The sequence below is a fragment of the Lytechinus variegatus genome, chromosome 6, assembly GCF_018143015.1.
Source record: "Lytechinus variegatus isolate NC3 chromosome 6, Lvar_3.0, whole genome shotgun sequence".
Lineage (NCBI taxonomy): Eukaryota > Metazoa > Echinodermata > Echinoidea > Temnopleuroida > Toxopneustidae > Lytechinus > Lytechinus variegatus.
The window spans coordinates 47,048,131-47,073,702 of record NC_054745.1 but is presented as its reverse complement, the minus strand read 5'-3'; the positions used below and the strand labels follow the sequence as shown (position 1 = coordinate 47,073,702).

At 37.6% G+C, this 25,572-nt stretch overlaps 1 protein-coding gene across 1 annotated transcript; it reads right to left on the bottom strand.

Annotated features, from left to right (window-relative positions):
* Nucleotides 1-6,292: 6,292 nt before the first annotated feature.
* Nucleotides 6,293-12,016, bottom strand: LOC121417911. Its single transcript, XM_041611643.1, has 4 exons — nucleotides 11,989-12,016; nucleotides 11,165-11,388; nucleotides 9,335-9,494; nucleotides 6,293-8,814 (listed from the first exon to the last, which is right to left on the bottom strand). Exons 1-4 carry the CDS (start codon nucleotides 12,014-12,016, stop codon nucleotides 8,609-8,611), a joined length of 618 nt encoding a protein of 205 aa, XP_041467577.1. The 3' UTR covers nucleotides 6,293-8,608.
* Between the last annotated feature and the right edge of the window lie 13,556 nt (nucleotides 12,017-25,572).

The window sequence follows — 25,572 nt, the reverse complement described above, 5'->3', positions numbered from 1 at the left end:
TTGACAGTGGTGGGATGATCATCGCTGCTGATTGGGATCAGTCTAGGATATACGTCATCAACCCAGCTGATAGTAAGATAGTGAATGCCATCACATATCAACAGGGTGTACGGATGCGAGGTGTGCTATCATCAGGTCACATCATCGCTCAACATATCTATTTTAATAAGAGAGTACTAATCATAGACAGACAGGGTGGTCAAAGGAAAATCCTCCACAGTGATGTCATCTGTAATGTAAGTGTTGATCCTATAACAGACGACCTCTACGTCGTGATATCAGATCATGAGTACAATACGTGTATGATTGATCAGGTGATGAGAGGGAGTGAAGTGAAGAAGAGAAGAGTGACGTCATTCCCTATATCATCTAGACTGACTCAGACTGATCAATCGACTGTGGAGCTTAGGCAACATTACCTTTTCTTATCTCCTGCTGTAATGATCTCATCATCAGGCAAGATAATTGCTTGTAATGGAGATAATATTCTCGTATTCGAAAAGAGACTCACGTTCTAAACGATGATATTTTTGGGGATCAATGAGTTATTGATATACAATGACCAGAATGAAACAATCTTTGGATAAATGAAATACCTGTAGCAATCATGCCAAATAAATTGATAAGACTTAATAACTCTCACCCATTTTAAACATTACGGTTGAAAAAATATATAAAAAAAAACTCCTGCATCCAAGAACATATATCATTTATATGGAAATAGGTCTAAATATCATTTGATGAAACTATTATTGCGAGGACATATTTCATAATATTATATTTTCACATATTCCCGTATTTGAAATGTAGATATCCATACACACCATGATATGGAGGGACAGATAATGATCAGATTCAACTGACCACGGTGACCTAAAACATTTAGTTCAGGATGGGCACTCGGATTTACTATTTAAGTAGTAAACATAGTAAGATAAATGGAAATTGGCGAGCCAAGTTCCAATGCTTGGACAAATTGCAGTTGTTGGATGGTATAGATATGTAGAGTAAACATGTGATGCTGAAATAATAGAGGTTGAAAACATATTGAATATTGATATTATGATGCATGATAGGCTTAGAGGGGAGAGAGAGAGAGCAAGAGAGAAACGGAGAGTAAGAAAGTAGAGGGAGTGAGGAAGGTGAAACAGAAAAAGAGAGAGAGAGAAGGTAAGATATATGGATATGACGACCCAGGGATGATGGGTAGATTATGTTTCAGCATTAAAAATCATTCCCCTTATAACACTGGCGTAAATCCGATATGTAGAGTAAACATGTGAAGCTGAAGGTGGAAAACGTATTGAATATTGATATTATGATGCATGGTTGGCATAAAGGGGTAGGCATAACGAAAGAGAGAGACGGAGAGTAAGAAAGTAAAGAGATTGATGAAGGTGAAACAGAAAGAGAGAGAGAGAAGGTAAGATATATGACGACCCAGGGATGATGGGTAGATTCTGTTTCAGGTTTAGACATCATTCCCCTTATAACATTGGGGTCAATCAGATCCGAGCAATGGGGGGGGGTGATAGCAATATACTGATCTGAAAATTCAAGCAAAGTGGGAGTGAGGAAGGTGAAACAGAAAAAGAGAGAGTGAGAAGAATATGACGACCCAGGGATGATGGGTAGACTATGTTTCAGGTTTAGACATCATTCCCCTTATAACACTATGAACACTGGGGTCAATCCGATCCGAGCAATGAGAGAGGGGTGATAGCAATATACTGATCTGAAATTTCAAATTGGGGACACCCACCACATTAAATGCTATATAATTGGGGGGTATATGTCCATGTACATAATGCTACCATCTTGGAGTTAAGGCCTCTAACGATTTGTTTTATCAATGGCTGTAAAGTAAATCCGATCCGAGCAATTGGGGGATGATAGCAATATACTTTTAACATTTATAAATATCCATGCAATGTAAGTGTTGTGTGAGTGAGAATGCATGTTTTCAAGCTTTGCTAATAATGGCAATTAATTAGGTATACTAAACATACATACCGGCTCCCTGTGGTTCTTCTGTTCTCATCACGCTCTATAACCATTTACTTTCATTCTGCTTGTCTTTATATCCCACCAAGGTACAATCTTTCCTTTGTGGAAGTGCCGTGGTGTAGCAGTTCTGACCCTCGCCTTGTAATCAGAGGGTCATGTGTTCAAATCCAACCATGGCCTAGCGCCCTTTGGCAAGGCGTCAATCCACACTTTGCCACTCTCACCCAGGTGCTAATTGGGTACCGGTAGGAAACAACCATCACTGTGGTTGGTTTAGCAAGTGTGCGACTAACAGGCTGCTTGAAATGCTATGAATCCAGTGACCGGGAAATAATAACTGTGAAGCGCTTTGAACAGTCGTAGATTGATAAAGCGCTATATTAATGCCAATTATTTTTATTATTTCTATCTGAAGATTTAAAAAAAATTGGGGACACTCACCTTTTCAATAGCTATGTATACGGGGTATAATGTACATAATTCTACCATCTTTGAGTGAAAGGCCTTTTGCGATTTTTTTCGATGGATGTAAAGTAAGGATGTACAGTTAATATCAATATGCGAGCGAGTATTTGGAAGACAAAGTTATGCCCAAAAACATATTTCAAGAGGTGTGTAATCACATCACTGGCAGTGTATACATATGTATATACTGTAAATGTATATATTACTAAAGACCTATCAGGAATTTGTTCGATGGCTATGCTGAAGTGGATTTGTTAGGTTATAAATAAATGAATCAATATCACTATGCGAGCGAGTTGAAGACAAAATGATGACTCAATCATCTTTCAAACGGTGTGTAAATATGGGAAACGCACAGAGTGGGCGTATTTTGCCAGCCTTGAAAAGTTGCTTCAGTCGTTTAAAATGATGTGAATATAATTACAGAGGATGATGAAGGTAAATCAAACAGTCCATATATTATTCAATAAAAACTCATTTGCTGATTGGTTAAAGATGAGATGAGAATTAAAAAAAGGAATCATAATTGTCTGGATAAAGGGTGCTTATGAAATGATTATAAGTCATCATCTCAAAAATGTGATAAAATGCGATTAAGATATGGCAGAAAGGAAAGATTTTGAATAATCTTTAAGATTATATTATTGAGAGGTGATGCAACATTCAACATTTGCTACGAACTTCACATTTGAAATATTCATCATTTTTTGTGGAATAAATGTCATATAAAGTCTCCTATAAACGGATGAAACTGCAAAGTGTGAGGGTCTTTTGCTGTCCTAACTTGCCTCTGAGTTTAATTATCGGCATTGATTTGGTCAATGTCATCAGTAACTTATCGTTACCTTAACTCGAAGTATAGAGTATAAAGAGTTTACTTCTGATAATGACATTGCAAATGTCATTAATTGGTTTACTAGTTATCTTTCAAATAGAAGACATTCACATGTTATAACTATTCTAATTCTGGTATATCAGTTATGAGGTGCGGTGTGCCGCAAGGTTCTATATTGGGTCCATTATTATTTCTGATTTATATTGATGATATTTATTTGGTATCAAACACATTGAATTATATATTATTTGCTGATGACACACGTGTGTTCCTATAAAACCGTGATATTGATATCTTAGAAAACACCATTAATGTCGAACTTCCGAAATGATCTAATTGGTTTCGAAGTAATATATTATCACTAAATGTTAAAAAGACTAATTATGTACACTTGAAAGGCAGGAAGTCATGTGCTGACCATGATTTAAGATTGAAACTTGACAATGCTTTGCTGGAAAGACAGACATCTACGAGGTTCCTTGAGGTCCATATCAATGATCAACTTAAAGGTCAAGTCCACTTCAAAAAAATGTTAATTTGAATCAATAGAGAAAAATCAGACAAACAGAATGCTGAAAATTTCATCAAAATCGGATGTAAAATAAGAAAGTTATGACATTTCAAAGTTTCGCTTATTTTAAAAAAGATAGTTATATGAACGAGCCAGTTACATCCAAATGAGAGAGTCGATGATGTCACTCACTCACTATTTCTTTCGTTTTTTATTGTTTGAATTGTACAATATTTCAATTTTTACGAATTTGATGATTAGTACCTGTTTGCCTGAAGCACAAAATGTTAAAATAATGGAATTCCACGTGTTCAGGGAGGAATGAAACTTCATTTCACATGACAATGACGAGAAAATCAAAATATTTCATATTTCATATAATAAAATACAAAAGAAATAGTGAGTGAGTGATGTCATCAGTTCCCTCATTTGCATACCGACCGAGATGTGCATATAACTGTTTTGTGAAATAAAGCGAAAATTTAAAATGTCATAACTTTCTTATTTTTCATCCGATTTTGATGAAATTTTCAGTGTTACGCTTGTTGAATATTTCTCTTCTTATTCAAATCAAGTTTTTGTTGGGGTGGACTTTTCCTTTAACTGGAATGATCACATGAAACACATCAGTAAACCAATTTCTCGAAATATTGGTATACTGTATAAAGTTAAGTACCTTGTACCTTATAAAATACTTTACATGTTGTACAATACTCTTATTCTACCTTATATGTCATATTGCAATATTCTTTGGGCAACTTTAACGAGTGTCACAAACCCAATTCTTTTGTTGCAAAAGAAAACAATTCGCATTGGTGCTGGAGTTGGTTACCGCGATCATACACGCCCTCTCTTTATAAAGCTGCAATGTCTTACTGTTGATGATGTCCATTTTCTTCCTCCTTCCCTTTTTATGTATCGGTTTAATGCCAAAATGTTACCTACCTGCTTTTCCAATATGTTTCAACAAAATTATGTTATCTATACCTACCACACAAGACAAGCATCTGATACCCAGTCAGCAAAGTATCTGGGGCCCAGATGGGCTACATGTGGGTTCATCTGGGCATACATATGGGCCCCATATGGGCTGCCCATATGGGGCCTATATCGGCATATCCGGGCCCCATATGGGATATATGGGACCCATATGACATCTGCACCGTACATAACGTATGGGCCCCGTATGGGCCATGCGGGTTTTACGCGGGCTTAACATGGGCTGTCCATATGGGCCCCACATAGGCTGCGTAAGTGGGCCCCATATCGGCTGCATATATGGGGCCCATATGGGCAGTCCATATGGGGCCTATATCGGCATATCTGGGCCCATATGGGATATATGGGACCCATATGACATTTGCACCGTACATAACGTATGGGCCCCGTATGGGCCATGTGGGTTTTACGCGTGCTTAACATGGGCTGTCCATATGGGCCCCACATAGGCTCCGTATGTGGGCCCCATGTCAGCTGCATATATGGGGCCCATATGGGCTGCCCATATGGGGCCTATATCGGCATATCCGGGCCCCATATGGGATATATGGGACCCATATGACATCTGCACCGTACATAACGTATGGGCCCCGTATGGGCCATGCGGGTTTTACGCGGGCTTAACATGGGCTGTCCATATGGGCCCCACATAGGCTGCGTAAGTGGGCCCCATATCGGCTGCATATATGGGGCCCATATGGGCAGTCCATATGGGGCCTATATCGGCATATCTGGGCCCATATGGGATATATGGGACCCATATGACATCTGCACCGTACATAACATATGGGCCCCGTATGGGATATACGGGCCCGGATATGCCGATATAGGCCCCATATGGGCAACCCATATGGGGCCCATATCTGCAGTCCTTGTTAAGCCCACATAAAACCCACATAAAACATACATGGCCCATATGGGGCCCATATGAGCAGTCGATGTTTAGCCCACATAAAACCCACATAAAACATACATGGCCCATATGGGGCCCATATTAGCAGTCCATGTTAAGCCCACATAAAACCCACATAAAACATACATGGCCCATATGGGGTCCATATCAGCAGTCCATGTTAAACCCACATAAAACATACATGGCCCATATGGGACCCATATCAGCAGTCCATGTTAAGCCCACATGAAACTCGCATAGCCTATACAGTCCCCAAATGGACTGTATGGAGCAAAATATCTGTGGCACATGGAGTTGGAAGGGCTGCAGATATGGATTCTATACAACCATGCATGCAAATCGAATATCTGGAATGGAAATACAAATATCCAACATGTTAGCATTTTTCAAAATCATTCTTTTTTTCTCTCTCTTTTTCTTTTAAATTAACCCAGAACAAATTTAAGATATTAAATCAACCTTTCAAAATGGACAGGAGTTCTATGCATCATGACTACATGTATCATCAATCCAGAGTATTATCTAGAGAATGAAACTACAGAGAGAGCTCAACATTACATTATTTTTAAAGGTTTATTATGGAATTAAAAAACACTAACATTAACAGTGAACATACAACAAAGATATGACTCCGTCTTCTATAAAAGGTAATTCCAGAGTACAACCCCTCTGACATATCATCTTATTACAAAAAAAAGAAAAGATTTAATAGATCGTATTGCTATATATTATGGTGCTCTCGGTAAGTTTTTAAAGTTCATATCTCAAGGCAAATTTCCCAACTTAACCTCTGTGACCCTTAACCTTAGACCTACACACTCTAAAATCCAATCAGATCGTCTTTCTTAGAATGATAAACATTGTCATCGAGCAGTCATTGGGCTTATCACAATAACAAAGCTAATATCTGGAATACCTGAATACCTGAAAAATGATGGGTTCGTTACAGCCAGCGATACCCATGGAATACAACATGAGAAAGACAGTTTTTTAAATATTGCAAATACCATGTAAGCACACTTCTTTTCCTCACACAACTGTTGGATAATAAGAACTTTCAGCATATGAATACAAGTACAGAAGGTATCGTAAATACCTGCAGCATAAATTGGCAAACAAACAGCAATTAGGCACTTATCTAAGAATATTCTACAACTAAGATAAAAAAAAAATACATGAAAGATATTAACTACAGGTTATACAAATTACTAAAACTTATGTGCATAGTTGAAAAGTTAGCATTGCAAAAGCTACAGATAACTAATAGTGGGACAACAGTGAAGTCAACACAACAATTTACTAAAAAAAAAGGTTGTCGAGTATTATTCGCCATCAAGAAATAAAATCGACATACAAATTCCTGAGCACCAACTTAAATGAAAAAAACCAAAAATTTGTTACTGTAAGTAACTGACCAGTTAACCCAGCATTCATAATTACCACATATGTGGTAATACTCAAGAACTAAAATAGAAAATGATGTAGAAAGTATTCTCATCTGTAAATTTTGTAACTAAACTTCTTGGAGAAATGATGGTACCTAAAATGTATTTAAGGTACAATGTGCATAATATTTCTGCTGCCAAAGATGGCACAAGAAATATTTTTCAAAACAAAATCACAAGGTTGTCATGTATCCGCACAAAGTGTAGATTTCAGTGCATATGCCTAGTTTCCTGTAGTATTTCAAGTCGGAAAAGTTTGTGCAGCCATGTTTGAAAGAGTGCACTGCAGTTATCCCCAAAGAACATGCGTAGTTCACATTTAGCGATATGGTATCACAATTGAAGTGTATCACATCAGCGTACACAATGTTTCTCACAGCAAATGAAACTGCTGACGACCATTTTAACCTACTTCAGAAAAAAATAAAACACTTTTTGATGTCATAAAACAAAAACTTATAGCTGGTGGAATATTAACAAAGTACAGTCTACTCCCTATATGACGAGGCACTTGGGACTAAGCCAAGTACCACATTTCAACAAGGTAATTGACTTGCTATAATATACAGGACAGTGAACACATACATATACCTTTGCACGAATTGGATCCTGGAAAATCCCTTTGTTATAACGAAATTTATTCATGCTTGTACAACATGGGTAGACTGTACCACCTTATAGCCAATGTGTGCTGAAAACACGAAAAAAGATATATATACATTTAGCTCCAAAATCTGTCTTACAATGAAAATAAGATCGAGCTGTGATGGAATTCTGGCAACATGAGTTGTTTAGCCTAATTTCATGAAATTTTTGGTAATAAAAATACCCTGTAAATATTGCAAAACAAATAGAGCAAGAATGGAATGGCAGTACTGTAATTTGTTGAAAATCATTTATCTCAGTTCTCAATAATTGCCCACTTAATTCTTTGGGCAAGAAGTGAACATTTTTTTTCTTTTCCTTTTTTTTGTTACTTGGCAAGTAACAGTTTACTCTCGAGTAAAATGTGAAGCACCGAAAGTCATAGGCACTATTTTGTGGCAAGTACATTTTTTTTTAGGCAAGTTTGAAAATTGTTATCTTTTTTTTTCTAAAAATAAGATTACACTAAAAGTAGTAGATGGACATGAACAAAAAGGTTTTGCCATTTCATGTTTTTTTTTTTTTTTTTATTCAAATAGGAAAGGCACTTAAAAACATGCCCAGTCCAGATTTTACATACTCATAAAAGTAATAGTTAAAACATGTCTACCATTTTGGAGCAAAAGTTATGAAAACTGGATCAAAATAATTAGTTATGACATGGAAATATGTAAAATTTCAAAATGCCTGAAATTTTTTTAAATTTCTTATCCAATTATATCATTTTAGCTCCAAATTGTAGAGAAATTTATACTCTTTCTTTATAAACTTCATTTCTAAATCTTTGTTCAGTCGGAATCTGCTCCCACAATCTCCTCTTCTACAAGTAGCACATCTTCTACAGGTAGCACATCTTCTGCAATTTGCGGCTTCGCCAGCCTCCTGGCCAGCCGGTCTCCTTTGCGATCTCTCGCGTTCGTGAACCATCGTCCACACCATGACGCAATGTCCTTGTCCGACGTCTCTTTCATGCCACGGTTAGCACGGACACCCTCTATATTGACGAATAAAGATAAAAATCATCAATAAGAGGAACTACATAAGATATTTATTTCATAAAACAATACAGTAATAAATTAGGAGAGCTGCTCGCATGTGACGTCACTGAACCAAAAATTCAAATATTCATAGTTTTCTTATTTTGGGGGTGATTTTCTTCAAACCTTCACTAATATTTTTCTTTTCTTTTTCTACATTTATCAAAACCAGTGAAATTCAAAGGTGAGCTTCCCCTTTAAGACTGGAAGTACTGCCTTATTATGAAATCTTGTATCTTACTCCTTATAACGGGAGTAGGCTAATCTTCCAGCATAAACAATTTCATTGAATGTAATTCTCCATGTATCAAATAAATCTCTGAGAAGTTAAAATTCACAAGGAATAATAGAAATAACGAAGAATGTGGCAAAGTGAACTGAAAAGTAGTCATATATGAAAAAGAAAAAAAAAATGATTTCATGATGAAAATATAAAAGGATGAAAAAAACTCTTGGTTGAGAGCAAAGCAGACTTACTTTTGATAATGGAGTTGATGCTTTGCAGAGCCGCAAACGACTCCTTTCCCTTCGTCCCGATCATGTTAAATGTCTTACTGACATTGTGTCCCACAATGGATTTCAAAGTATTATTGACCACTATGGCTCCAGTACCTCCTACAAGGCTGATGATCCTGATCTGTAAGAGATAAAATAGAATTGTACTCTTGATTTTCGATCAGATGGTTCATTAGCACATTCATTAGCATTTGGTATTAAAAAAAAAAAAAAATGCTTGATGCCTTTAACCCGCAATAAGACTGGGGGGGGGGGGCATGGCAAAAAATTTGCACGATGGTAGTGTGCCATATAATAAAAAAGACTGAGCTGATTATTTTTCTGAAAGATATATCGATGTATTTTACACGAGGGTCAAAGCCAAAAATAAGGGACTGCGACAGGACGGAATTTGACAGAGTTTCATGCTCACAAAAATAAATATTTTAGCTGCCATTTACCCTCACTAATATGTGACTCTCACGTGAAAGTATCATTCTGCAAAAAAAAAAAAAATTAAAAAATAAAAAATAAAATTAAAATGCGTTTTGTTTTCATGGCAACATTGAATTGTAGTCGCATGATGGGACGGAATGAAAATATCACTGGTTTTTTAAAAGATTCAAAGAGAATTCTATCAAAGTTGATAAGCAAGACTGACCATGTCAGGTGGTGTCTATTTGTTACTGTAGTGTCCCATAGATAACAATACGATAGATACGATTTAAAGACGATTTCCAGGGCACGTCAATTCCGTCCTGTCGCGCGATGGGACGGAAAAAATGTTCTATGTACAAAGTAAATGGAATTCTTTGGGAAGGTAAAAATGGACTTCAAAGAAAATAGTCATAAAAAATCGCGGCCACAGCTTCTTCCAATAAAAATTTATCGCAAAAAATGTCGAGGGGTGGGGGCCTTTTCGGCCCCCCAAGCCTATTAGGGTTAAAGTAGTGCCCTCCAATGTGAACCAGTTTTTGGAAATGGCATTGTTCAGCCAGTGAATGCGGCATGTTCAATTTTTGCTATTTGTGTGCCCTTACAAATCGGGCCGAAATACCGGAGCCGAATAGATCTATAGATGTCAACCCAGCCAAGGATATGCATACTTATGTGCGTCACCCTATATGTAGCCATATGTTCAAATATGGTGAAAAGTTACAGGTCAGAGCGATTTGAGGAAAGATACAGGGGCTACCAAAAAAAATTAATGTGAACAAATATGGCCCTCAAAAGTCAAACATTTTCCCACATAAGGGTGGTGTTGCATAAAACTTTTTTTCTAACCCGAGTTTTCTCGGGTTAAAAAACTCAGCTTATGTAGACCTATTTCTTCGGTTATTCAAACCGAGTTTTAACACGCCCTAAAAATTTATTGCACTAATACTTTTGAAAACTCTGGTATGTTTTTATGCAATGGAAAAAACAGTAAAAAATCCAGAAAAATATTGTAACCGGAGTTTTTGGACTTTAACCGGAGTTTTCAGATTTTAACCGGAAAAAACTCCGGTTAGAAGTTTTATGCAACAGGGTGAAGGTGTTACCACTTCACCTGACTTTATTTTGAATACTACCGGTATTGAAATCCTCAGGATATTTCTTTGTACGAAATGTATACTTTTATGGGGACAAAGTTGACTTTTTTTTCTCCAAAAAAAACACACCTTCATTCTGATAGGTGCATCAATTTTGGATTTTAGTGCAGTGCCGTAACACAAATGGGGCAAGTTTAAAAGGCATGGCCATATACTCTTATAGATGACAAAGGACAAAAAAAAACACAAACAATTATGTTATGAAGAATATTTGGCTTACCAGTTTTTTGCGGGCAGCTCCAGAATTCTCCAGGAGTGTGTTAAGCTCCTGGAGATCCTCCCGTGACTCACATGGCAAGCGTGGAAGATCCACAGCATCATTTTCTTCCGAGTCAGCTTGTACTGGCCCTGCCCCCGCCTGCCTCCTTGCAATTTCCAGGAGCAGCTGCTCATGACGGTCTAATTTTTGAAGTGCCGTTTCCAGTAGACCAAAAATCGTCTCATCTGAAATACAAAAGAAAAAATGTATTTCAATGACAGAAAAATGTACTAAATGTATTATGATTGACAAGCATAAAATAAAATGAAAAAAAAATTGTTTCAAATTCAGAAATGGTTCATTCAAACCTCATGCTAACATTGTATCTTTGAAGTAAAATATTTAGCAGTTTTATAAACTGATTTAAAACTGTAGACTGCTTCAGCACGATATCAGACATGAAATGGATTAAATTGATTATCAACCGTTTACGTTTATGATGTATTCACATATTTGTTTATTTTTTCTCCAAAAAATATGGATAATAGTCCATTCAATACTGTAAGTACACGTTTTCTAATATGTGAAATGAATATAAAGCTCACATATGCATTACACAAGAATAGCCAATCAGTGCATAGAAGGTAAATAACGGTTATTTTCAAATTGGAATGAAGTTCAATGGATCCTTGAACGTTTATTTGAACCGCTTTTCTTGATATTTCAAGCTTTTATGAACAGGTTATCTCAAATGAACAGCAACTATCTTTGTAATTATTATTATGCTTCAATATTTCCTATTACAGAGATTTTGCATGATGTATGGACATAAAATATGTTCTTACAACCTTGGAGCACATTCTTCAGTACCATGACATGACTACACTTGTACCGTCACTTGAGTCAAGACAACACAATCACGAACACACAGGTAGCTTAGTACCCACAATGCACCGTCAACATCAAAAGGCATGCGCCTGTCACATTCATGCCAGTAGCCTCTACTACTAGTACTACCCTAATTTAAGGAACTTTGTGATCAATATTTTGATTGAAAGTGAAAATACACAACATAACAAAGCGGGCATTATCCTGGAATAAGTCTCCAGTTCATTCACTCCCGTTCATTTTACTGATTTAGTCAGTGGCGGAGACATCGTTCCACGCCATTGTTGTTTGACTTAACTTAGTTTGTATGTAACTAGTTACAACCGTGGACTCGCATACAGACACAAGAGAGGAGATAAAATTCGAGATATATTATAGCCACAAAGCACAAATATTAACAATTATTTTAGCTATTTAATGCACAAAATTTGAGCAAATCTAAAAGACGGACATCGGACCCCCCATACGGTCATCGGACCCCCGGGGGGCCACTTCCATTCACGAGTGGATACCATGCGCGACCATGGGGTCTCGAAAAGCACCCTAAACACGTAATTTCCATTTTCTGAAAATGCACCCCTTAACAAGTATTGGCGTTTGAAACCCTACCCTTTACAAGTATTGGAAACAAAACGATACTCTTGGCAAATGTTCCCTGAAATGAACCCCTAAACAAGTAAAGGAATGTTTTATTGTTACGGGTCCTTCGGTCGTCGGCTTGACCTTATTTGGTTTAGAACGACCCCACCTTCGATCTACACCTCGCGCAAATCGGACCCTAAACACGAAGTGTTGGGGCAAAAAAGACATCCTTTATAAAACATTCTATCTTTGTTTTATCATCCCCGCAAATTCGACCCTAAACACGTAATTTTCCTTGCGAAATAGATACCCTTTTTTCATTATTTTTGTGTTTTTGACACCCTTATCACGTTACGCACGTAACGTGCCCTATCGTGAAAAAGACATCCTTTTTACGTGTTTTTTTGGTCGCGCATGGTATCCACTCGTCAATGTAAGTGGCCCCCCCCGGGATCGGACCCCCATACATAGCATCTAACTAACTAGACCTGTCCATGTCATTTGGCCTGCCGACCGTATAAAACAAAATTGAATGCTACAACCTCTTATAATGCATCAACAAAGAATTTTTCTTAAATATTCATGGCTGATCAAAAACTACAAAGAGCTTTAAATTACCTGATTGATCTGCAAAGAGCTATCGAGGAATACAAGCGCAGAAAGATGAATTGGAACAGGCAATTTCGTGAGTGAGAGGTGACAAACACGTTTGAATCAGGTAAAATGGCCGCGTGAGTGTACCATGCATGCGGTATACATCATAGAGATGTATATTGACACTAGAGTAATCGCTCGCATTGACGCGCGCGTAATGCGGCTGTGATTCCATGTATTGCGCAGCCGCCATCTTAAAGAGGGCAAGAGCGCGGATTTATAACACACGGCTCTATGGGAGAATATCACATATTTCACTTTTTTACATTATATTTTCAATTTAATGCTGTATGCAACGTTAAAATCACAAGGCAAAACATTTTTATGTTAAAATATATGATAACCATGCATATTTTATAAAGGAGATGGACTGAACATCCAGAAAACGGGGGAAAACGACGAGGTCGACTGAGTAGTAGTTATTCAATATATTAGCCATCATATAGCATATACCGTGACAAGGGTGTCAGATAAGGTCAACTTAACACTTTAGAGTGTTCATATGTTCTCATTATTTGGTGCTCATTTGACACTCAGTGTTCAAGCAATATACTGTATTGAAACAACACTTAGAGTGTAAAATAAACACCAAATACTCAGAAGTGTTGAAACAACACCGTGACAGGTGTTGGATAGAAGTTACACTTCACTGGAGTAACTCAACACTGTCTGTTGTTGGGGTATTAAAAAAAATACCCTAGTGTTAAGTTACACCGTCAGGCTGCAGGTGTTGAAGAACTTGAAATCGGACACCAAATGGTGTGAATCCGAACCGTGAAACAACTCCAAAGCTGGTGTAAGTGGTGTTGGTATTTTTTTTTACACCAATGGGTGATTTAAACTTTCGTTTAAATGTTCGTTTCTGCAGGTGTTCGAGGGTGTCAAATGAACACCAAATGTTGTCAACTTCATAACATTCTCCGACTCATGTTCAAATCGAACACCAACTGTGTTGATATATTTTAACATCCTTAATGTTGGTAATCTTAACACCAGTGGCAGTGTAACTCCAACACCAGATGGTGAGGTCCTTTATTGATTGGGCTGATGTTAGATTTAACACCCGTGGTGTTAAATATAGCTATAACGTCGCATAGTCTCCAATATTTAATGGGATTATCAGTGATTCACCATATGATTTCTACTTTGATTTCCTCAAAATTAACTGAAAGGAGGGGAAACTTCAGACCAAGCCCTGATCTACATCATAGGTAATGCACGTACAGCAACCTATTCCCCCCCCCCCCCCCGTTTTCAACACTTCTGAGTATTTGGTGTTTATTTTACACTGTAAGTGTTGTTTCAATACAGTATATGAACACTGAGTGTCAAATGAGCACCAAATAATGAGAACATATGAACACTCTAAAGTGTTAAGTTGACCTTATCTGACACCCTTGTCACGGTATATGCTATATGATGGCTAATATATTGAATAACTACTATACTCAGTCGACCTTGTCGTTTTCCCCCGTTTTCTGGGTGTTCAGTCCATCTCCTTTATAAAATATGCATGGTTATCATATATTTTAACATAAAAATGTTTTGCTTTGTGATTTTAACGTTGCATACAGCATTAAATTGAAAATATAATGTAAAAAAGTGAAATATGTGACATTCTCCCATAGAGCCGTGTGTTATAAATCCGCGCTCTTGCCCTCTTTAAGATGGCGGCAGCCCCGAACATGGAATCACAGCAATTTGATGAAGTCCGCCCTCTAGTGTCAATAATATACATCTCTATGGTATACATACGCACGTGCGCGGGTGTGCGGCATATGGCGTCAGATCAGCTAGCTAGCTAGCTCGATGCCTCGGCGCGCGCCTAGCGATAGACCGTTCTGACGTACGGCATGCAGGCATATTCGAGCATTTAACGGCAGGGCGCGCGACAGGGGGTGGGGGGGGGCGGGGGGCGAGTTTCCGTTTTACACCCTGGCGAAGGCATTTTCCGGAAAAGTAGCCAAAAAGCGACTAGTGAAGAGTCTACGTCTACGTTTGTTTACATTATCAGCTGGGCGCGCGATCCAAAGTCCACACCGAAGTTATCCGCAGAACATACCGTACTTGCAATTTATTGCAGCTGAGCTTATACTTTCCAGGTTCAATACGAATGTTTGCCTTGATCATTTGCCTTGCCGATGTCTGTCTTTCTCTCTATCTATCTCTCAAATTCTATCTCTATCTATCTATGTAACTGCAGTATCTATCTATCTCAAATTCTCTATCTCTATCTATCCATCCATCTGTCTGTCTTTCTCTATTTCTCTCTCTCTACCTACCTATGTAACTACATGTTAATTTGTCGCTCTTCTCTCTCATTCTTGATCTATCTGACATCTATCTATCTCTCAAATTCTCTATCTATCTCTCTATCCATCTATCTATCCATCTGTCTGTCTTTCTCTATTTCTCTCTATCTATTTTTTAACTAGAGTATCTATCTATCTGTTAATTTGTTAATAATCTTCTCTGTCTCTCTCATTCTTTAATTATATATTTAATATCTCCCTATCTATCCATCTGTCTGTCTTTCTCTTATTCTCTCTATTTATCTATCTATTTTTTAACTTATCTTTCTGTAAATTTGTTAATATTCTTTGTCTCTCTCCCTCTTTATCTATCTAACATCTATCTATCTCTTAGTCATCTATCTATCTCTATCTATCCATCTGTCTGTCTTTCTCTATTTCTCTCTATCTATATATCTATCTATCTATGTATGTATCTATCTGTTAATTTGTTTATCTTCTCTGTCTCTCTCATTCTTTATCTTTCTATCTATCTAACATCTATCTATCTGTCTCTCAAATTCTCTCTCTCCTTCTCTAGCATCTGTCTGTCTTTTTTCTCTCTTTCTCTTTGTCCGTCCATATTTCTATCTACATCTCTCTCTCTCTCTATCTATCTATATATCTATCCTTCTCTCTCACTTTCTCTCTCTCCCCCTCTCCCTCTATATATCGACCTCTCTGCTATCTCTCCCCCTCTTTCTATTTATTTATCTATCCATCCATCTCTCCCTCTTTCTCTCTCTTTCTATCTATCTATCCATGCACCTCTCTCTCTCTCTTTCTATCTATCTATTTATCAGTCTTCTATATCTATCTTTCGGCAGCTTCTAAGTGTATCAATCCATCAAACTTCAGTTTGTCTTTCCATTATAAGCATCTGTTTATTTTGATTTTGTCTGTCATTCTATTCATTTAGTTAATAATTTATTTTTAGAAAAAAAAACTATCATAAACAACGCGACTGCAAAAGCATGTTCGGATTTCACTCCTGACTGCCACTCTCTCTGTACATGAAGTGCCGAAGAACTCTGTGCTCTGATCAGTAACTGTGCAAATTGCATGCGGTGGTGCTTTTTTTATAGAGATCAGTGTGGTGGACTCGCCTGTGTCGCACGCTGCACATGCAACCAGCGACGTGTGTAGACTCTTCACTAGTCGCTTTTTGGCTACTTTTCCGGAAAATGCCTTCGCCAGGGTGTAAAACGGAAACGCGCGGGCGGGGGAGGTACAATGAGGGGGCCGGTAGGTGGATGGAGAGTATCAAAGTATAAGCAGGCCCGTAATAAGGATTTTACCAGGGGGGGGGAGGTTTACAATCTGCCAAAATTGACCTTTTTTTTAAGGAAATGATGTTTCGAGCGCGAAGCGCCAGCCCATTGAATATAATTTACTTTTGAGACGGTAGGGGCCTATTTAAGGCGCGAATGTTGTTTTATTATTATTATTATTCTCTTCTAAATGGTGACTATATCCTCTCCCTTTAATCAAAAATGGATTGCGAGCGCGAGCGAAAATTTTACTTTTGTCAATGGGCTTTTTCTAAGAAAACTTTACGAGTGCGAAGCGCGAGCCGAAAATTTTGGCTTATAACAAAACGGTGACGATCCTCTCCCTTTTATCAAAAATAAATTGCGAGCGCGAAGCGCGAGCAAAAAAGTTTTCGTATAGTGACATGAAAGCAGGGCTTTCCCACATTTTGCCCCATATTTCTTTGTTTTAATTTTCACAGGCTGATGATCATCTCCCTTAAAAAAAAATGAGAGCGCGTAGCGAAAAAGAATAATAATAAATAAAAAATTAAAATGCGCAGCAAAGCTGGACCTCTGATAGACCTACTTTGTTTTTGTTTTCAAACTCTAGCTCGTGAACGTAAATGAGTGATGGCCTTCTTTACCCCTCAGACGGAAAGACCTGAAAGCAGGCAAATTAAGTGTCAAAGTTTTGCAACAAGGCCGTATACTATTTCTATATCATCACCTTCTTAAAAATAAAATTTGCTAGCAAAGCGCGAGCTGAAGAAGTTTAATGTATAGGACTGAAACTATACTGTATGTATCTAAGTTTGGTTCTTGCATTTCTGCCAAAAAGTGGCGTGGGGTCACCTTTTTTCATTTTTAATGTTATCTTTTTTTTTTTTTGGTCGGACCTCTGCTCGCTCGGTGGGGGGGGGGGGCGGGGGTCCCTCGAACCCCCGAACCCCCCCCCCCCCCATAGTTACGGGCCTGACATGCAGGGAGGGAAAAGGAAATTGTATATTTCTGTATATTATGTCGATTCTATGTCATGCCGACAATCTGACTTTCCTGAAAGGACCCCAAAAAACAAAAAAAAATAAATAAATAAAATAATTATAATAATTAAGTAAATAAATAAAAAATGAATCTGAATCTGAAACAGGAGGGGGGGGGGGTAATAGGCCTATATACCCCTATAATCTTGGTAGGGAGGGAGGGAGAGAGAAAAGGAGAGTAAAAAAAGGAAATAACAGAATAAAGCAAGGAGAGAGAGAGAGAGAAAAAAAAACATACAAACTTATACAGGGGCATATATCGGTCTGAAAATGGGGGAGGGGGTGAAAATGTATCAGACACTGGGGGAGGTGCGGCAATAATATGATGGGGCCTAAATTGATATTTACCCAGATAGAGACCACATGGGGCCCATATGGTTTTTGCCATGCGGGTTCTAAATGGGTCAACCCATATGGGGCCCATGTGGAATGTGAATGGGTTAAAAGAACTATTAGCAATGCCACATTGCCCATATATATATCCCATATGGATCCCATATGTTTTTTGCCTTGCGGGTTCTATGTGGGTCAGCCCATATGGGGCCCATGTGGAATGTAAGTGGGTTAAAAGAACCATTTAAGTTGCCATATTGCCCATATAAATCCCATATGGGGCCCATATGGCTTTTGCCATGCGGGTTCTAAGTGGGTCAGCCCATATGGGCCCCATGTGGAATGTAAGTGGGTTAAAAGAACCATTAACGATGCCACATTGCCCATATGGATCCCATATGGGGCCCATATAGCTTTTGCCATGCGGGTTCCATGTGGAATAAGTGGGTTAAAAGAACCATTAACGATGCCACATTGCCCATATGGATCCCATATGGGGCCCATATGGCTTTTGCCATGCGGGTTCTAAGTGGGTCAGCCCATATGGGCCCCATGTAAAATGTAAGTGGGTTAAAAGAACCATTAACGATGCCACATTGCCCATATGGATCCCATATGGGGCCCATATAGCTTTTGCCATGCGGGTTCGAAGTGGGTCAGCCCATATGGGGCCCATGTGGAATGTAATAAGTGGGTTAAAAGAACCATTAACGATGCCACATTGCCCATATGGATCCCATATGGGGCCAATATGGCTTTTGCCATGCGGGTTCTAAGTGGGTCAGCCCATATGGGCCCCATGTGGAATGTAAGTGGGTTAAAAGAACCATTAACGATGCCACATTGCCCATATATGGATCCCATATGGGGCCCATATAGCTTTTGCCATGCGGGTTCGAAGTGGGTCAGCCCATATGGGCCCCATGTGGAATGTAAGTGGGTTAGAAGAACCATAACGATGCCACATTGCCCATATGGATCCCATATGGGGCCCATATAGCTTTTGCCATGCGGGTTCGAAGTGGGTCAGCCCATATGGGGCCCATGTGGAATGTAAGTGGGTTAAAAGAACCATTAACGATGCCACATTGCCCATATGGGGCCCATATGGCTTTTGCCACGCGGGTTCTAAGTGGGTCAGCCCATATGGGCCCCATGTGGAATGTAAGTGGGTTAAAAGAACCATTAACGATGCCACATTGCCCATATAAATCCCATATGGGGCCCATATGGCTTTTGCCATGCGGGTTCTAAGTGGGTCAGCCCATATGGGCCCCATGTGGAATGTAAGTGGGTTAAAAGAACCATTAACGATGCCACATTGCCCATATGGATCCCATATGGGGCCCATATGGCTTTTGCCATGCGGGTTCTAAGTGGGTCAGCCCATATGGGCCCCATGTAAAATGTAAGTGGGTTAAAAGAACCATTAACGATGCCACATTGCCCATATGGATCCCATATGGGGCCCATATAGCTTTTGCCACACGGGTTCTAATTGGGTCAGCCCATATGGGGCCCATGTGGAATGTAAGTGGGTTAAAAGAACCATTAACGATGCCACATTGCCCATATGGATCCCATATGGGGCCCATATGGCTTTTGCCACGCGGGTTCTAAGTGGGTCAGCCCATATGGGCCCCATGTGGAATGTAAGTGGGTTAAAAGAACCATTAACGATGCCACATTGCCCATATATATCCCATATGGGGCCCATATGTTTTTTTTCCACGCGGGTTCTAAGTGGGCCAGCCCATATGGGGCCCATATTGGTCATATGGGCCCCATATTGCCCACTTGAAATCCATATGGGGCCCATATGGGCCCAGATACTTTGCTGACTGGGTATGCATTTGTATAACCCTCGCACACTGTTGGCTCACAAATCTTTCAGACATTATGGACCTCCTGTTTGGAATTCGATACCTACTAGTATTAGGAATATATTATCAGTGCATTCCTTCAAAAGTGCGGTAAAACGCATACTTGTCTCTAAGATGTAATTTTTTTTTAGCAAGACACTTTTTGTTGTACTGTACATTTTAAATTTAAAGATTGATATAATTTCAATTATCATTACACCTCACACACTACTTGTAAATATTTGTAAATTGTTGTGGCATATGATAATTTGTTTATTTGTTTTTTTTTTGTTTTGTTTTTCTTTTTCTTTCCCTTCTTTGAGTAATCATTAGTTTTGACTTTTCAGTATTGTTTTCATATTCATGTATGCATTTCATATATCCAAAGGTCTGACAACAGCTCAAGCATCTGCTTATTTTGTCATACCACTGCATGTCTGCAACCTTGTTATAATCAGTTATGTTAATGTTATGTTAATCATCATAATTATTCATTATTATTGTGTAAAATTCAACGTAATTGATTTTGTGATGGTTACACTATGTACATTATCCTGACATGCAGAAACGAATAAATAAAAAAATACCTATATTTTCCTCGCTTCCATGATGATGATGATAATGGTGACGATTATTATTATTATTATGGTGATGATGATGGTGATTATGATGATTTAGGATGATGATTACGATGATGATGATAAGAATTCGTCTTTGATTGATGGTTCAATAGCTAACTCGAACTGAAAACTAGTTCATTTTTTCATACACAATATAAAGATACATTTGGGGGAAATGTTTATATTTATCTGATGAATGAGACTCAAATGATTGTTCTTGAAACTTAGGTCTATCTTATTGTTCATACTGTATTCCTGATATCATACTGCTTAAGATGGTGACAATGATGATGTTGATGATAATGATGATGATGATGATGATGGCGGTAATGTTAATGATAGTAATGTAGACGACGGTCCAGAATACAGTGACTAGTATACTAATTTGTAATATAGAATTGAATTAACATTATAATACATATTCATAGCGAAGTGCACATAAATTGATAATACCTAGCTTAGACAAAAGATAATTGTATAAAGGATATTAATATTGATTGCATTTTATATAGTGTAGATGTATATAGAACAATTAGGCACTTATCATCACATTGCACTTAATATGTTTATATGTATATACTTGTTTTCGAATTGGTGCAATAAGCTAATTATTGTTAGAAAATGGTGTTAGTTTGTACGTATATATTCTGTGATATGATATTATGAATAACCTCGTAATCTATCAATATGTGAGAATTCATAATGATTGCGTATAATGTGTTGATAATTGGAAAAAAAATTACATTAACGATGTTAATATAAAACCAGGTTAAATTCCTTTGTAATTTTGAAACTCTTTTATCTTCATAATATAATGGAGAGATCTCATTGGTCAGTCAATGCGTTGTGCAGATTAAAGGTATTGTTTAACTTTGTGAGCAGCCGATTTAAAAAATTCTCAAACCAAGATGAAACATGTGTACAAGTGCATGTATTAGAACTAATAAACCCTGAAAACAACCATTATTGAGAATGAAAAGCGAAAACTACAAGGCAAACCCAGACTTTGTAAATAGGCATCTTATAGACACCTAAATAGTACACATAAGTGTAATGGATGAAATTAAGATGGTGTTTCCGGTCACTTTATATTTCAATTTTTTAAGCACTAAATAATTATTTTTGAACGCATTTTTTTCTGGGCTTCATTTTTGTAACATATCACAGACACAGGTGACAAGTGTGACCTTCTAGCTCAGATTTTTTAAAAGTCAAACCCATGGTAACCAATTCCTTTAACAGTGGAAAATGATAAGAATGTTGGTCTCAGCAAAATACTGATTTCTAAAATTTCAGGTTTATCCGTTGTCTTCTGGTAAACTAATTATCTTATATTTACAGATTTCTAGTAAAATCAGTGTTTACAGCAACGACCCTTTTGTAATTTATCTTTAATCTAAGAGACTTAATTTTGACTTTGATTTACCAAACTAATGATGATGAGTTAATACTATTTTCGACATGACTGCCAATCTACCATGCCCCATGTTTCAAGAAAAAAAAATAATATACGTTTCAGAGGATATTACTATTCCTTCATATGATGTAAGTTGTAATTAAAATGAGGTATATTTATTCATCAGGAATCATAAATTATTCAAGCTCATAAAGTCACGTTTTTTTTTTAGTAGCTGGTAATGGAAACCACAACATATGAGTAGTATTTTACTTGATGTATCTCCGCCTCTTAAGTTGATATATTTCATGTTAATGTTTGGTCTTGTGTAGAAGCAACATGACATCAGTGGGATCTTTCCTTTGATTATGTTTTGTTTTCATTTTCTATCGGATTTTGACTCTTTCGCATGAAATATACTGTTCTGGGGAATGTTTGGCATAAATGACAGTCTCCTCTCTTTTGCAAGTTGATTTCGAACAATAATTGGAATCAAAAGGTTGTTATTGTAGGTTCGTTGAGTACGAGCATCCTTTTTGGAAATACCCAATTTAGATACCGTTTCACAAAGATATACAAACAATCGTAAAATGGCAATGCCAAATCATGGGTATTGTTGAATGTACATAATTGTTCATAATAATCACAGCGCATCAACCAGAATCAATATTTATAATGAGAAATTGATCGTAGATTTGTGTGTTACGGGCCACTGATCGTAGTTGTACATTGGACTCTGTTGTTAAATTACTTCTTTATGATTGAATGCAGACATACATTAAATCTTGGCTGCTTTTTTCCATGATATCTGAAAACTTGTGAACATTTGTAAATAATAACATCGGCTCACATTAACATTGTAACTGAGGTATTTGTTATAATATGGTATATGTACATGAAAGAAATCAATTTTACGAGCAATATTCACTGCAATATGATGTGACTGATCGTAAGATTGATCTTATTTATTCATGTTACAATACACTGAGGTTGGTTATTGATGAGAGGGTGCAAAGAAGCAGAGAGAGAGAGCTAGTTCATTGATACAACAGAGAGAGAGAGAGATAGCATGTGAGATAAAGATGATTGATTTGAGAGAAAGTGTGCGTGTGTGTGAGAGTGAAGGGAGTATAAAAGAGGAAATATAAAGATGAAGAACAGAGATGGCGAAGGGGAACGGAGATGTATTAGAATGGAGAGAGAGAGTGTGGGGGGAGAAGCAGGCGCGGATCCAGGAGGGGGCCGAGCCGGCCCCCCCCCTATTTTTTGACAACCTGCAGAAAAAGTGTACTCTTTAACTTGATAGAAACTATCAAAAACAGAAAAAAAAAAGTAAGTATGGGTATTATACACATAATGTGTAATTTACAGCCTCGTAACGGCCGGCCCGACCCCGAAAGGAAACAAAAAAAAGTGAGGGAAAGAATTGGAAAATAGACTTTATATAAAAATTTCGCTCGCGCTTCGCGCTCGCGTTGCCTGTGTAATGAATCCCATTCAAGAGGATTAAATGACATTTAATATATCCAGTTCTGAAATCAATTTGCACACAATATTTTAGCTCGCACATCAAGCTTTCATTATTTTGTTTGATTTACACAAATTGTTATAATTATCGAAAATTTCAACTCAAGCTGCGCGCTCGCATTCTTTGATTTGTGAGATAAATATCCTCTTTGGAAATTCTTTCCAAAATTTGTCAAAATGCTCCTTTATCATGTCAGTATATCAAAAGATAGGCTTGTGTTTCGCGCTCGCATTTAATTGTTTGAGACACATAAAAACGCGCTTATACAGTGCGTATCAAATAAAGTTTACACTTTGAAAAAGCTCTGGGAATTAAAAAATATACAACATGTGGGTAATTTTTTCACATATAATCTTTGGTTTGGGTCTCATCTATCTGATGAAAGTAAAAGTTTTGACAGAATGTTACACTTGAGTGAGCACTGTCTATTTTTCTAAAGCTCGCAGAAATCTGTTTGCGCAAAAATGCTCGTTTTCACGCAGTGTCAAGGGGAAAGGGAGAAATCAAACTTACCCTCCGACACATTTTTCCTACATTTCCCTTGCACTTTTAGTCAATTAAGATAAAACAAACACATTCAAGCATTTTTAAACAAATTTGCCACCCAAATTGAAATTTCAACACTTAGTAAGCACAACTTTTACCCTTTTTGTGCCAGCTGGATCTGAGGACATAACTGAATCTAAACAAAAGTTTACATCAGACATCTCCAGCACTTTTTCACTAACTTTCTGTTATTTAAAGTGGGTTGACATTTAATTTTTCATTTAATACTTGTTTCTCCACACTTTTCCCAAGCTTGACAATGATTAAAAAAATGAAAATCGAGCCTAATTCATTTTATGTAAATCACAGCTCAGTGTAAATCAAATATCGTCTTGATGGCCTTGGTGTGTGGGGGAGTGGGGCGGGGTGCAATGCACTCTTCGAAGTTAAAAAAGGTCAAAGATATCTTAAAATCAATTTTACTTGCTAAATTCTACGTGTTCTTCATGAAAAAGGTTTACTTTTATTCGCATAGCTATTTTAAAGTTCTGCGCAAATCATTTTTCACTAACTTTTCAAAAGTAAGTGGTGCTCACTCAAGCGGAAATATTTTTCGATAGTTATATCGTCATTTGCTTAAATGCATCTGTACCAATGTTTAAATGTGGAAAAATCTTCAGGATATTACAAATTCATTATTTTACAGGGTTTTTTCAAAGTGTAAACTTTTTTTTATACGCACTGTATAGACTGTCCAGTTTTCAGTCAGGTCGGAATATAAAAAAAATTGAGCTCGCGCTTCGCACTGTCATTATTTAATTGGTGATACTTGTATCCTCTTCATTAATCACTAAAAACAGTCCTAATTGAGTTCACGTGAATATAATAAAATTTCGGCTCGCGCTTTGCGCTCGCATTGTTTAGTTGGATACATATATCTGTTCATGATTTAAAATTGCTCAGAAACTCCAGTTCTAAGGACATAAAATATCAAAGAATTTTAGCTCGCGCTTCGCGCTCGCATTATATATTAAGACCACATGAGATACCTTATCGTGTTATAACAATAAAGACTAACATATACTTAAAACTTCAGTCTTTAGTAAGGACTACCTCCTGAACCCCCCCCCAAAAAAAAAAAAAAATCGAGAAAAATGTTGATGAAAATATTTTTTCGCCCCCCACCCCCTATTGGCGAAACCTGGATCCGCCCCTTAGAAAGGAGTATAAACGATGAAATATAAAGATGAAGAACAGAGATAGTGAAGGGGAATGGAGGTCTATTAGAGTGGAGAGAGAGACGGGGGGCTGAGCCAAAAGTGGTGGGGAGCTGACCATGCTAAAAATCACAATCATATTATGGTCATTTCAACGTTTTTGTACACGGTTTTTTAAAAAAAGTTGGGGGCTGAAGCCCCCCCCCCCCCGGTTCCCCCGGCCCCTGTGTGTGTGAGGGTGTGCGTGTGTGTGTTTTCTAGAGAACGGTTGTATACAAT

Excerpts from the sequence above, each read along its gene's own strand:
- LOC121417911 (XM_041611643.1), bottom strand. The coding sequence starts at position 12,016 with ATGGTACTGAAGAATGTGCTCCAAGGTT. Across the intron at positions 11,389-11,988 it reads GAAGAATGTGCTCCAAGGTT|ATGAGACGATTTTTGGTCTA; the intron begins GTAAGAACATAT and ends TTTGTATTTCAG. Across the intron at positions 8,815-9,334 it reads CATCAACTCCATTATCAAAA|AGGGTGTCCGTGCTAACCGT; the intron begins GTAAGTCTGCTT and ends TCGTCAATATAG.